General features: G+C 34.5%; 1 protein-coding gene across 5 annotated transcripts in view; it reads right to left on the reverse strand.

The window, feature by feature from the left end:
* SCYL2 (SCY1 like pseudokinase 2) overlaps positions 1 to 14568 on the reverse strand; it is a 70534-nt gene that overhangs the window by 29449 nt on the left and 26517 nt on the right. For all 5 annotated transcript variants that reach the window (XM_053894691.1, XM_019446555.2, XM_053894689.1 and 2 more), the window contains 6 exons: positions 11503 to 11647; positions 5363 to 5512; positions 3580 to 3801; positions 1925 to 2041; positions 1226 to 1351; positions 252 to 428 (listed from right to left, as the gene is read on the reverse strand). In XM_053894691.1, coding sequence (XP_053750666.1) covers positions 252 to 428; positions 1226 to 1351; positions 1925 to 2041; positions 3580 to 3801; positions 5363 to 5512; positions 11503 to 11647 — 937 coding nt within the window. The remainder of the gene's footprint in view (positions 1 to 251; positions 429 to 1225; positions 1352 to 1924; positions 2042 to 3579; positions 3802 to 5362; positions 5513 to 11502; positions 11648 to 14568) is intronic.

Here is a 14568-nt window from a genome sequence, read left to right on the forward strand (position 1 = left end):
ATTTATTTTCTGAGGTGGTAACTTACGGAGAGCTATCAACATTTACTTGCAAAGTTTAATTATAATTTTAGGAATGGTTCACTTCAAACATATGCAAAATAGGTTCTGACTAATGGAAAAAAAAGTCTCTTATACTTACCTCAATTTTTAAAAAGTCACACATCCATTTCTTTTGTTTTCAGTGATAGTCATCATTGACTAATATCATTAAGTAACAGCAAACAAATAGGAAAGAGTATTTACATACATACCTGGATTGGCTCCTGCTGTTTAAAAACAGGGCCAAGTTCAGGTAGAATTAATTTGACATATTCTTCTTTGGTGCATTCTTCAGCAATCAGTAGAACATTGGGCAAAACAAAAGGTACCATATCAGGGTTTACAAATTCTGAAGTCAAACAAGGCAAAATTCTCTGCACAATGACACGCTGAAAGGCAAAAATGTTTTCATAAAACTAAATTTGACTTCGGGTCTTTAGTGTTAATATTGAAGTTACAGTCTAAAATGTCCAATCCCTTTGGGGAAGATGACCATATAATTTCCCTCAGGAAATCTTCCTTCATTAAGTCTTCACTAATTTGTTTCTCCTCTTCATTACTTATGATTCATACCACACCATTTAAAAACTGTCCTGTATTATTAATTGTTGTTTCATGCATATTGACTCTATCTACACTTACTGAAAGAGCCTTGAGAGCAAGAACAATATTTGTTTCCTCTTTATTCTCCATAGCATCTAAGTAAAGGGCTAACTAAACAGTGAATAATCAAAGAGTATCGACAGATTAAACACTGGAGATATTTTTGCAGGAATCACCAGTTTTCCAACCATTGACTTCTATGGCAGTCACCAACATATTTTAGACTATATTACACTCATGATTTAATAAGCCAGAGAAGGAGAGTTACAGGAACTGTAATACAGAAGTATCGCTTAATTGCTGGTGAAGCAATGATCTCCACAATGACAGCTTATGGACCTGTCTTCTGACATTTAATGTGCAAGCACTACCTTTGCATAGGTAGTATTCTTCTAATTTTTTTACCTAATTTTTTAGAGGATTTTTGGACCCCGCGAAAAAGGTCCACTAAACTTTTAGCTTCAGTCTGCAGCCTTCTATAGTCATTTATGCACCTAAAGCAAAAGTTCTATTTATTTCTCTGGAAGAGTTATTATAGTAAATGAAAATCCTGTCTATAATAAAAAACTGATCAACAACAAACCTTGGGCAGTTTTGGTAGAACTTTTGGCAGTCCTTTGAAAAACTGTGATTTCTGAAGATTATCTCTTTGGAATAAGGTATCAAAATACTGCAGTGTTACTGCACCAACATCATCAAAGAAGGGAATCTAAAAATAGGGAAATAAAATTATTTTGGTAAATATTAAAGTACTTCTCATACCTGAAACTGCCATAATATAGTAAAAAAAAATTTAGAAACATTTAGCAAAATACTAAAAAGCACTTAATAGTTCTAATTATAAAAATAAAAATAAGGAATAACCAAATTTCTTTTCAGGTTCAAATTTTTCAGTCGGTACCTGTGAGTTCCCTAGGCAGTAACATTTCTTTACCTAACTAATAAATGCTGAAAGATTAAATATCTTGAAGGCATAAAGAGCACTGTTAAAATCCATGCTTACATGAGTAAATTAGAAGGCCGTGAATTCTTGGCGTGTCCAGAATTTCTACACCTGTATAACTATTAGGATTCTAATTATCTGAAATCTTATTTTATATCACAGCAATTATACACATAAATTATTTAACTGTTTAAAGATTAAAAGAAGTTGCATATTTAACACATTTAAGAATACAGATGTTATCTGGGGCCTCTGGCTAAATCTTGCTTTAGAAGCACTTAATCTACTTTTAACTCCTTGTCTCTCTTCCACCTAAGGCAGGAATTCATGTGTACTCACCTTGGTCATTTGATCTGCATCTGGTCTTACAGTCGGAGTTACATTTAACAGCAGTTTTACATGTTCACGGACTTCCTCAGGTATATTTGAAAGTGAACTAGATCCTAAACGACTCAACTATTCAGAAGAGTAATACTATTAAATATGAATATAAAAATATTCAAAAAGATAATGCATTTACAGTCAACAGTCTATTTAAAAAACCTTTTTTTCCTCAAAAAAACTAAAAACAGAACTACCCTACGACCCAGCAATTGCACTACTAGGCATTTATCCAAGGGATACAGGGGTGTTGTTTCAAAGGGACACATGCACCCCCATGTTTATAGCAGCACTACCAACAATAGCCAAGGTATGGAAAGAGCCCAAATGTCCATCAATGGATGAATGGATAAAGAGGATGTGGTACATATATACAATGGAGTATTACTCGGCAAGCAAAAAGAATGAAATCTTGCCATTTGCAACTACGTGGATGGAACTGGTGGGTATTATGCTAAGTGAAATTAGTCAGAGAAAGACAAAAATCATATGACTTCACTCATATGAGGACTTTAAGAAACAAAAGAGATGAACATAAGGGGAGGGAAACAAAAAGAATATAAAAAAAGGGAGGGGGACAAAACAAAAGAGACTCATAAACTGAGGTTTTATGGAGGGTTGTGGGAGGGGGGATGGGCTAAATGGGTAAGACGCAGTAAGGAATCTACTCCTGAAATCACTGTTGTACTATATGCTAATTTGGATATGAGTTTTAAAAAAAAAAAATTAAAATTAAAGCAAAAACAAAAAACAAAAAAAAACCTTTTTTAAGTTCATTCAAAAATATATTTTACACTGAACAAACTGCTAATTCTACTGTGGCAAGATAATTAAAACACTTATCTTCAAGAGCCTAAATGTCCATCAACTGATGAATGGATAAAGAAATTGTGGTTTATATACACAATGGAATACTACGTGGCAATGAGAAAAAATGAAATATGGCCTTCTGTAGCAACATGGATGGAACTGGAGAGTGTGATGCTAAGTGAAATAAGCCATACAGAGAAAGACAGATACCATATGGTTTCACTCTTATGTGGATCCTGAGAAACATAACAGAAACCCATGGGGGAGGGGAAGGAAAAAAAAAAAAAAAAAAAAAAAGAGGTTAGAGTGGGAGAGAGCCAAAGCATAAGAGACTGTTAAAAACTGAGAACAAACTGAGGGTTGATGGGGGGTGGGAGGGAGGGCAGGGTGGGTGATGGGTATTGAGGAGGGCACCTTTTGGGATGAGCACTGGGTGTTGTATGGAAACCAATTTGACAGTAAATTTCATATATTAAAAAATAAAAAAAAAATAAAAAAATAAAAAAACAAAACACTTATCTTCAATACCTGAAATTGTTTCTATGACAAAAACAAAATGCCCATCATTTTAGATCATATTTCAGTATTCACTCTAGTAAATAAATGCCACAATTAAAGTTGTGGTAACAAACTTTGATCCTCATTATTTATAGAATTACTTTTGTTAAGTTGATTTTATGCAAACTTAAAATATGAGACACTCGTCTCACTTTACAGAATTTTCTGGGGACATTTTAAAAAAATCAAAGAAAAATTTAATACATTTTTAATGCAAGCAAATATTTATATATAAGGCAAATTACCTGATCCAACTGCCTACTAAAACTCTTGTAAATATCTTGCTTGTTAACTTCAAATATGGGTTTCCCTTTGTTAAATACAGCATACATGACAGTTCCTAGAGAGTACATATCACTGGCTGTTTCACAGCTCACAGAAAGTATGTATTCAGGAGCCAAATATTCAGGATTTGGAAGACACAATGATGGTAGATTTGGGTCCCATTCTTTACAAGGAAACTTAGGCTATAAGAACACAGAAAAGGGATTACAAAGATTAAATATTTCAAATAAGGCAAACCACTATCAAACAGTAGCAACCTAATTTTAAATTCATACTCAGTCATGCAAGTAAAAACACTACCACCTTCAATCCTGGAATTCCTAAATTCTCAAATCTGGAAAGGACACTAAACAAACTGAGAGATACGAATAAGAACTCTTGCACCTTTCAGATGATTGGACCTCTCTTCCAGAAGACAAATTATCACTATAAGATGCAATATGAATATGGAAAGGTAAAACCTATGTTCTATGATACATAAGCTTCAAGTTTTCTGGACTCAGATTATCATTTGAAGCCTTGTTCTTTCACTAACTAGCTGCATGATTTAGTTAACAAGTTCAAAAGGTTGTTGTAAGGTTAAACAAATGCATGGGAAAAAATGAACCTAACAAAGTGTCTGACCCAAAGTGTATATTCAACCAATACTAATTCTTTCTGCTTCCTTTAAAAGAGTTTACTTCAGGGGCGCCTGGGTGGCTCAGTCGGTTGGGTGACCGACTTCAGCTCAGGTCATGATCTCACAGTCCGTGAGTTCGAGCCCTGCATCGGGCTCTGTGCTGACAGCTCGGAGCCTGAAGCCTGTTTCAGATTCTGTGTCTCCCTTTCTCTCTGACCCTCCCCCGTTCATGCTCTGTCTCTCTATGTCTCAAAAATAAATAAACGTCAAATAAAAAAAAAAATTTAAAAGAGTTTACTTCAATTACAAATCTATCTTAGGTCAAATCAGGATCCCTTTAACAACTACATATATTAAAAACTTGAAATATTACAGTATTTCCTAAGTATAAATAGGCAGATACGATAATCACTAAGTAACAGGTGCTTTGGAACCAGAGAGACTGGGTTCAAATCCTAGCTCTACCACTTAACCACCTGCCTAAACTTAGGCAGATTATTTTATTCTATGAGCCTAACTTAGTCATCTATATTATTCCTGTATCTCACCAACTGTGGTTAAGAAAATACATAAAAAGTGTTTAGTAAAGTGCTTCAATAAACGTTAGCTATTATTATCACTGCTATTGTTGTTATCATGCTCCCTTATAGAAGATTCTGTAGTCCAATAAATTAGGAAAACACTACTAGAGATTCACAATGTTTGTTAGTGTATTTGACATCCTATGGAAAAAAAAGCCTACTTAGCCCAACAGTTCTCAGATTTGTTTAACTCTAGCATCCTTTACTCAAGTAACATTACTGTGGAATTACCGAGCTGAAGAATACTCTTAGGTAAAATGAACACTAGAAATTTCTATAAAGTTAAACATTTAAACATACATTGTACCACATAGCCTATTTCTACACATTTATCAGGCATGCAAATTCTCTAGTACATTCCAGATGCATCACAAATTTCCATAGCTTTAAAAAAATTAGAAGACTAGGGCACCTGGCTGGCTCAGTCTGTGGAGCACGTGACTCTTGATCTCAGGGTTGTGAGTTCGAGCCCCATGTTGGGTGTAGAGATTGCTTATAATAAAATCTTTTTAAAAAAATTAGAAGATTTAAAACCTTCATTACCTCTTGTTCAGAAGGATTGGATGATGATACACAAAAATCAAACCCCATTATTTTCCAGGCTCCACTTTTATTCAAAATTATATTTTCAGGTGTGATATTTCCATGAACCATTTTCACACTGCTATGCAAAAATGACAATCCTTCAGAAACCTGTAACAGGGGGAAAAAGACACTTTTACATTAAATAAAATTCCTTTCAATTACAATAATAAAATGTCTCTTAAAAATCATAATTGCTGCTTCTTCCAATAGAAGATTTTTTTACATGCAGGTAACCATTAATTTAATCATAAATGCAAAAGAGAAGATATTCTCAGTTGCCACAACGATCAAAGCATTAGTGGGAAAACCCATTTATAAAACCAGAATATAACTTCATTAAAGTTCCTTTCTATATCCACATAAGCAAAAGAAAAGAATTTAAAAGCACTTTGCTATCCAAATTTATCAAGTTCCTATGTTTGAAAAATGAAGGAATCTTTGGTTCCCAAGATACAGATAGTAAGTATCAAGGGACACCTTTGTCAATTTTATTCTAATTCTTAATATTTTTACATACTTACACTTCATATTGAAGTTCAGTTTTTCTGAAAAGTATTGTGCTTAGTTTTCAAATATTAATTGATGCTCACTCATTCTCAGGCTGGATTAGTATCAGGCAATTTTTATATCTGTACCTGAGACTACTATGGAATCTGTTAACCAAAAATGAAGACTGGATTTCTGTTTCCAGGAGTAGATTTTGGCAAACTAAAGCTCCCTGACTTCCAAGACACCATTCCCCCAGGTTTTTCCCCAACTCCACTGGCTGCTGCTTTTCAGTCTGTTTACACTGCTGGTTCCTCCTCAGTACCCCAACCTCCTGGACTCAATGTTTGGACATCTGAAGTTTCCATGTACTCTTTCTCAGTTTTCTCATACCTTTCAATACCATCTATATGTTGACTGTTCCCAAATTCTCTCCAGCCTGGCCCTCTTTTCTAAAGTCCAGACTTGATTATCTGACTGCCTTCTTGATTTCTTTCCCTGGAATGTTTTACAAGCATCTCAATCTTAGAAGAATCTGAAACTGAGCTTCCCCTACAATTCAGTTCTCTCCTCTTGTAGTCTTTTCCCTGTATCAGTTAATGGCCACTTCATTTTTCCATTTTCAAAAACTTTTGAGTTATCCTGCACTACTCTATTTTTCTTATACAGTAAAGCCATCTGCAAAGCACAATACCTTTACTACTAAAATACATTTAGAATCTGATCCTGTCTTACCACCTTCCCTACTCTAGACCATCATCATCTCTGGCCTGTATTACTATAACAGTCACCTACTTCACCTCTTTGTTTCTGTTCTTACTCTTCTACATAGTTTAATTCTCAATAAGTAGCTACCATGCCAAGTCACTTTCCTACTCAAAGACTTCCAAAGACCTTTCCTTTCTCTCTGAGTAAAATTCAAAGTATTTCTCTGGCTCTCAGGGATAACAGGACTTAACCACTCATTAACTCCATGACCTTGTCTCCTACTACTCATCTTCTTATTTACTCCTCTCCACCACTGCAGGTATTTCGCTACCCCTTGAACATGGCATGCATGATTCTGTCTCAGGGACTTTGCACTTGCTGTTCTTTCTGCCCAGACTATTCTTTCCCTACATATCTATATGGTTCGCTTCTTTGCTTTTTTCAGGTCTTTACTCAAATGTCACCTTTTCAGTTATAGATTTCCTGACTACCTCCATCCAAAAGTGCAACCTTTCCCTCCACATCCAAACCATCCTCTTCCCTCTTCACCTTTTTTCTCCATGTGCACTTATCATAATCTAATATATTTACTTATTTTATTGTCTCTCTTCCCCATGAGAATGTAAGTTCTGAAAAGCAGGAATTTGTGTCTGTTTTTTTCACTGCCATACTTTCAGCATCCAGAACTGTGCCAGACATACAGCTATCCAATAAATATTGCTTAATGATTTAATACAAAAACAAATTCTCTAAAAAAAATCCCTTACAGTTTCAACATGAAGACAAGTCAACAGTAAAGAATGTAAAGAGTACTATTTTAGAAGATACCTGAATTCCTGTCCCCACTTCATTACTTACTAGTCTTGCAACTTTGAGCAAGTCACTGAACCTATGTAGGTCCCAGATGGTAAATTACTTCAAATAATGGCATATTAACCTCTTAATAAGTGTGGGAAATCAAAGATTCCATACCATTCTCAATTCCCATACCCATAGTCAGTCAACTGGGCCTATTCTAATCCTGCATAACATCACTCTATACCTCTAGTACTTCCTATGATTTTTGACCAAGACTTTTTAACTATCATTAATTTTTTTTACCAGCAAGCACTATGCTAAGTACTTACAAATTTACACATTTGACTCTGAAAATAACCCCATAGGGTAAGAATTATTTCCCACACATTTTCCCTACCCCCCAAGTTCTACTCTTCTAGCATGACAGTTCTAAAATGCTTATCAGACCAGGTCATTTACTCTGCTTAAAATCCTTCAGTGTTCCCCATCATCAAAAAGGTCTCTTTCTATCTTTTCAGTTCATTTTTCATCACTCCCTGAGACACGATGTGCTACCTCTAACTGCCTGATATTTACCCTGAGTAACTAGTATAATAAGCAATTAGGGGCTTAATATTTCTCAGATGAATGTTCTCTAGTCCTAACACATTCAAACCCACGAAATTTATATAAGATTTGCATTTTAAAAAATGCTTATTCCTCAAATTTAATTTATAAAATATACAAAGTTTATCAAGTCTAGAAAAGTTTTCCTAACTTTATAAGGAAAAAGAAACCCCTATGCATGCTTATTGTATATTTCAGGCATTAATTTGATAGATACTTTTATATAATTATCTCAGTTAATCTTTGGAACCATTTTATGGTTGGAAAAAAAAAGTTCAGATGCTTATTACAAAGCTACAGTAATCAAAACAGTGTGCATTGGCGTAAAGACAGAAATATAGACCAATGGAACAGAATGGCATATACAGTCAAATGATTTTTGAGAAAGGTACAAAGACCATTCAATGAGGGAAGGATGGAAGTTTCAACAAAGGGTGCTGGGAAAATTGGATATCCATAGTCAAAACAATGAGGTTGTACCCTTACCTTAAACCATATGTAAACATCAACTCAAAATAAATCAAAGGCCTAAACATAGGACTAAAACTATAAAACTCTTAGAAATAAACAGGGGAAAAGTTTCATGACACTGGATTTGGCAATGACTTCTTAAATATGACACCAAATGCAACAAAAGAAAAAATAAATTGGATATATCAAAATAAAAAACTTCTGTGCATCAAAGGACAAAATCAAAAGAGTGAAAAGGCAATCCACAGAATGGGAGAAAATATTTGCAAATCATATATCTGATAAGAGGTTAATATCTGGAATATACAATGAACACCTACAACTCAACAACAAAACAAACAACCTAATTCAAAAATGGGCAAGAGACTTGAATAGACATTTCTCCAAAGACAATATACAAATGGATAATAAGCACATGAAAAGATGCTTAAATTCACTAACCACTAAGAAAATGCAAATCAAAACCACAACAATCTACCATCTCATTACTATGAGGATGGCCACTATCAAAAACTAGAAAACAAATGTTAGTGAGGACATGGAGAAATTAGAACTCTTGTGCACTACTGGTAGAAATATAAAATGGTATAGCCACTATGGAAAACATTATGCCAGTTCCTCAAAAAATTAAAATAGAATTACCATATGATCCAGCAATTCCACTTCTGGGTATATCCCCAAAAGAACTTTGAAAGCAAGATCTTGAAGAGAAACTTCTACACCCATGTTCACAGCAGTATTACTCACAATAGCCAAGATATGGAAGCAACCCAAGTGTCCACAGACAAACGAATGAATAAATATAATTCCGTAAATATATACAATGGATTATTTAACCTAACAAAGGAAGGAAATTCTGATACACACTATGACACAGATAAACCTTGAGAACATTATAGTAAGAGAAATAAACCGGTCAAAAAAGAAATCATAATGCATGATTCCACTTATATGAGGCACCTAAAGTAGTCAAATTCATAGAAAATGAAAGTAGACTGGTTGCCAGGGGCTGAGGAGTGGTGGGGTTGGGGGATGGGGAGTTACAGTTTAATGGATCCAGTTTCAGTTTTCCAAGGTGAAAGAGTTCTGGGGATGGATGATGGTATGTTTGCACAACAATGTGAATGTACTAAATGCCACTGAACTATACACTCGAAAATGGTAGGACAGTAAATTTTACATTATGTGTATTTTATCACAATTAAAAAATATATACTGTTAAGCAAACAAGATAAGCCAGACACTAGATACTAGAAGAAAATATTTGTAACTCATGTATCTGACAAAAGACTGTGTCCACAATAAATATATAAAGAAACCTCAAAACTCAATAATAAGAACCCATTCAAAAAATGGGCAAAAGAGCTGAATAGACATTTCACCAAAAAATATTCAGAGGGCAAAGTATATGAAAAGGTGTTCAACATCATTATTCATCAGGGAAATGCAAATTAAAGCCCCAACAAAATACCACTGCATACTGATTAGAATGGCTAAAATTATAAAGACAAACCATACTTCTGGCAAATATGTGGTAAAAATGGAACTCTCATACACTGCAATAGGAATGTAAAATTAAAAGAAATTTAAAAAATTAAAAAAGGAATGTAAAATGGTATTACCACTTTAGAAGAGTTCGAAGTTTCCAAAGAACCAAAATGTATACATACCATTTGATCTAGCCATCCCATTTCTAGGTACTTAACAAAGAGAAATTAAAGCATATGTACAAAAACTTATATATATTAAAGCATATATACAAAAACTTGTATATGAGTATTCACAGCAGCTATATTTGCAGTAACCAAAACCAGAAACAAACCAAATGACCATCAACTGATGAATGGATAAACAAACTATGGTATATCCATACAATGGACTACCACTCAGCAATTAAAAATTATTGATATGCACAACTATATGGATGAATCTCAAAAGAATTAAGTGAAAGAAGCCAGGCAGAAAAAAAAGAGTACATATAAAATGATTCCAGTTAGAAAATTGTAGAAAATACAAACCAATTCATAGTGACAGAAAGCAGGTCAGTGGTTTCCTGGGACAAGAGATAGAAAGATAGCAAGAAGTAGGAGGGAAGGATTACAGTGGGTATAAGAATACTTTGGGGGGTCATGAATATGTGCATTATTTTTATTGCAGCGATGGTTTCACAGGTATATATGGCAAATTTATAAAACCATATAGTATTTTAATATGTAAAGTTTATTATATACCAATTAATAACTTAATAAAGCTGTTAAAAAATCATAAAATGATCTCTGTCCCCAAGGAACTAAAATTCTACTGCACAAATTTATAGAGTTGAAGATATTTCATTTTGGTAAACAGGGAAAGGAAAATTAGAAAAAGTGGACATATAAGAAAAGGCTAACAATATCTCTTGATGCCTATTAAATAATTTCCTTAAAGATGTAATTTTTAATTTTTATTAAATACTTAAGTACTTCAACTTAATAGTTTGTTTATGAAATGCATTAACGAGGTTTAGAACTCAAAAAAATAAAAATGGAACCACCCCAACCACCAGTCAGTAAGTACCCTTCTACAAAGGTTACCAATGTTATGTTTCATAAATTTAAAATATAATTTGGGACACCTGGGTGGCTCAGTGAGTTAAGCATTTGACTTTGGCTCAGGTCAAGATCTCATGGGTGTGTGAGTTCAAGCCCCGCATCAGGCTCTGTGCTAATACCTCAGAGTCTGGAGCCTGCTTCGGATTCAGTGCCTCCCTCTCTCTCTGCCCTCCCCCTACTTTCACTCTCTCTCTCTCTCTCTCTCTCTCTCTCTCAAAAATAAATAAAAAATTTTTAAAAAATAAAGTAAAAAAATAAAATATAATTTAAAACTAACAACAAACTGTAGAAAAACTACAAAATACAGAAATAGTTTTAAATTACTGAAAGGATCCAAAGGTTTACCTGAAGCAGTTTATATTGCTAATAAGTTTGAAACAGCCACAAAACAATTTTGAAAGAAAAAACTCTTTTCACATGATGAACAAAAATACATACCTGGAGCAAACCATATTTGGTTTCTACATCATAAAGGTTATAATCCTTAATGTCTGGAGATACAGGGGAAGGTAGATTTTCCCAGTTACCTAAAACATTGGCTAAACTGGCAAAAACTGGTTCTGTACAAAATGCCAAGCAATCCCTGTTTTAAAAAAGAAAAAGATTTATTTACCACCATTTTTTCCCACATTATCAAAATCAAATGTACATAAAATATTAGTGGTCAACAAGAAAGTAAACTTAGATTTATTTTCAACATTAATATAATACACAATTTTCAGAATATGCTCAAAGGAACCTGCAAGTCTCCCACAGACCGTCCTGGAGCAAGAGGAGTCAGAAAAGGGCACAGAGAACAGCTCCAGGGGCCTCTATAACTACTTCAATCAGAGCAGCTTTGCTTTTACCTACTTTATATATAATTTTAAAAGGTGTCACAATTTTTAAAATTTTAAATTACTGCTCCTTGATATATGAGAATATTTAGAAATTCAGAAAACGTTAGATATTAACATTCAATAGGCTTTATGGAGTAATTATAAAGAACTCAGGCTTTGAAGATGGACAAATACCCAACTTCAAGTCCTAGCATCCCTATCCCCTGACTACGTGACTTGGACACCTCAGCTCTGAGACTCACTTTGCCCATTCGTAAAATGCTGATAAAAAACCACCTTGAAGGGTTACGCGAGGATCAAAGGAGATACTGAATGTAAACCACACAGCACAGTGACTAGCATGTAAACTCAATAAGTCTTTACTACTGCTATTATCATTACCAAGTGTTTGAGACTCAAGTGCTAACATTTTATGACTTGGGCTTAGGCTCTGGCAATAGAGAACTACAAGGTAGTGTGGTAACAAAGCTAAACCAAACTTCTGCACCTGGATTGTAAATGCTTAATAGCAAGTATGCCCTTTGCTGTTTCATCTTTCTCCTGTTCCTGTGTACCTTTTCTTTCACCTTAAACTCATTTTTCAAGTAAAAGTGAATGCAGAAGCTCAATATACGTGAGAGATTAACACAAAGCTCCTTAGGGTGAGGGAGAGAGTTACACCTGCTCACTCATTAACAAAGATGCTACCTTGTTCTTTACTCCCTCATCAAGCTCATTAACACAGTGGACACCAGGCTTTCATCTGCTGAACTGTACTGGAGGAAAACTGATCAAATACGCTAAAGTCTTTCCTACAGTTTTCTATAATTCCCAGGATTCATGTATTTGAGTTACTCTTATTTTTTTTTCCTCTCTGTCTTGACCCCAACATCATCCTTGGTCACATCAACACCCATATGATTATTCCTCCAGCTGAAGCCCCCTTATTTTTTTCATTCATATTCACTTCCATCATCATTTTTACAGTTACATGTGAGAAGGGCTATATCCTCTTCTCAAGAACCACCTCCCCAGCCACAGCTACTTACTAGACATTATCTCCTACCCCTTTACTACTTACACCAAATCTAGCTCACTGGCATCTTTATTCACCAAATTCAAAGTATTGAGTCCTGACCATACATGATTGATTCCTTTCTCCCAACTATCTCAACAATAAACCATCACCCTTTATTACCCTTTACTGAAAAAACCCTTATGAATCCTTTAATAATCATTACAAGTTTCTTCTACTCTCTTCCTTATGTCATAGGCAGAGGAAAGAAATAGAAAACCCCAGTCTTTTTAAATTCAGTACTAAGTCACATAATGTACTTTAACCTTGCTCTTTTTATTTTTCAGCATTCAAGGACATTCCTTTATAGTTCTCTCATTTAGCTTATTCCATGGCCCCCTTTCCCCATTACTCACCTATTATCCACGTTCTACTTTAAAAAGCATAAAGTTCATCTAACATGAATGACCTCACTTCCCTAAACTTTACCTCAGTATATTAGTGATTAAACCATCATTCTAAAATTTCCTTTGAGTTCCTCTTATGGGACTTTATTCACATGATGTCTTGTCTACTGGGCTCCTTTGTACCTATTTTCTAGCTTCCAAACTGCCTTCCTGCTACTGAAATTACTGATTATCAATAATAACCTCTCACTAGTCAAATGTAATGAATTTTTCTTAGTCCTTATTTTCTCTTTACTCAGTGGTCCTCAGTGACTAGGTCCCTTCTCCCTCCCTCAGCTCCCATGATGTGCTGTTTTTCTCCTGCTATGTAACAATGATGGCTCATTTCTTTCCCTCACTCTTTTTTTCTCCTCTACATTTTAAGTTCTGTCCTCAGTACTTTGCTCTTTCTATTCATGCTCTTGAAAAATTCTTTTATTTATAGTTTTAATTACTGCCTCTGTTACCCTTAATATACATCACCAACTCTGGGCTTTCACCTGGATTACTTTACTATATAGCACATTTCTTTTGGATAACTCCAGTATTATTTCTACATTAATTCATTAAAAACTGGAAGTTATTTTTTTCCTACCCTAAAGTTGTCCTCTTTCTATCAATTTTACAGTTTTACAACCTAACAATGAAGATGCCTTAAAGTAACCTTTGAATTGTCTCTTAATGACTGCCCATAAATCCCTTCTGTAATATTTAAGTCACTACAAAAGAAGCTACAGAGAGAGCTTCTCCCCTCAAGAGACTTAAAATGTAATGATGAACTATAAGACACATTGATACAAGTTAAAATAACAAATATGGGCAGGATTCTAATAGGTGACATGGTAGAGGCTGATAGAATACACTCTAGAGGAAAACGCACAGTTAGGAAAGCTCAGGACAAGCGTGGCAAACAAAACTTAGTCCACTTTGGGATACAGAGTTCACAATAGTAAATGTTACATAAGAGTCAACAACTACACTTTTCTTCTGGGTTTATTCATGAAAAGAAGAGCAATGAAAATATTATCGTGATAAGAGAAATATGGGCATATATCTGGATAGGTACACCATGGTACAGTGGGGAAAAAATGTGGGCTCAAGAATCAAGGTGTCATAAGTATGTGGCTTAGGTAATGTCTCTGATCCTCAGTTCTTCCATATAATTTTGAGAGTCGGATAAGTTAAACAAATGTAAAGTATCTAGTACAGTTTTCACAGTAAATAT

This window comes from Panthera pardus, unplaced genomic scaffold (assembly GCF_024362965.1).
Source record: "Panthera pardus isolate Hobbes unplaced genomic scaffold, ASM2436296v1 HiC_scaffold_6, whole genome shotgun sequence".
Classification (NCBI taxonomy): Eukaryota; Metazoa; Chordata; class Mammalia; order Carnivora; family Felidae; genus Panthera; species Panthera pardus.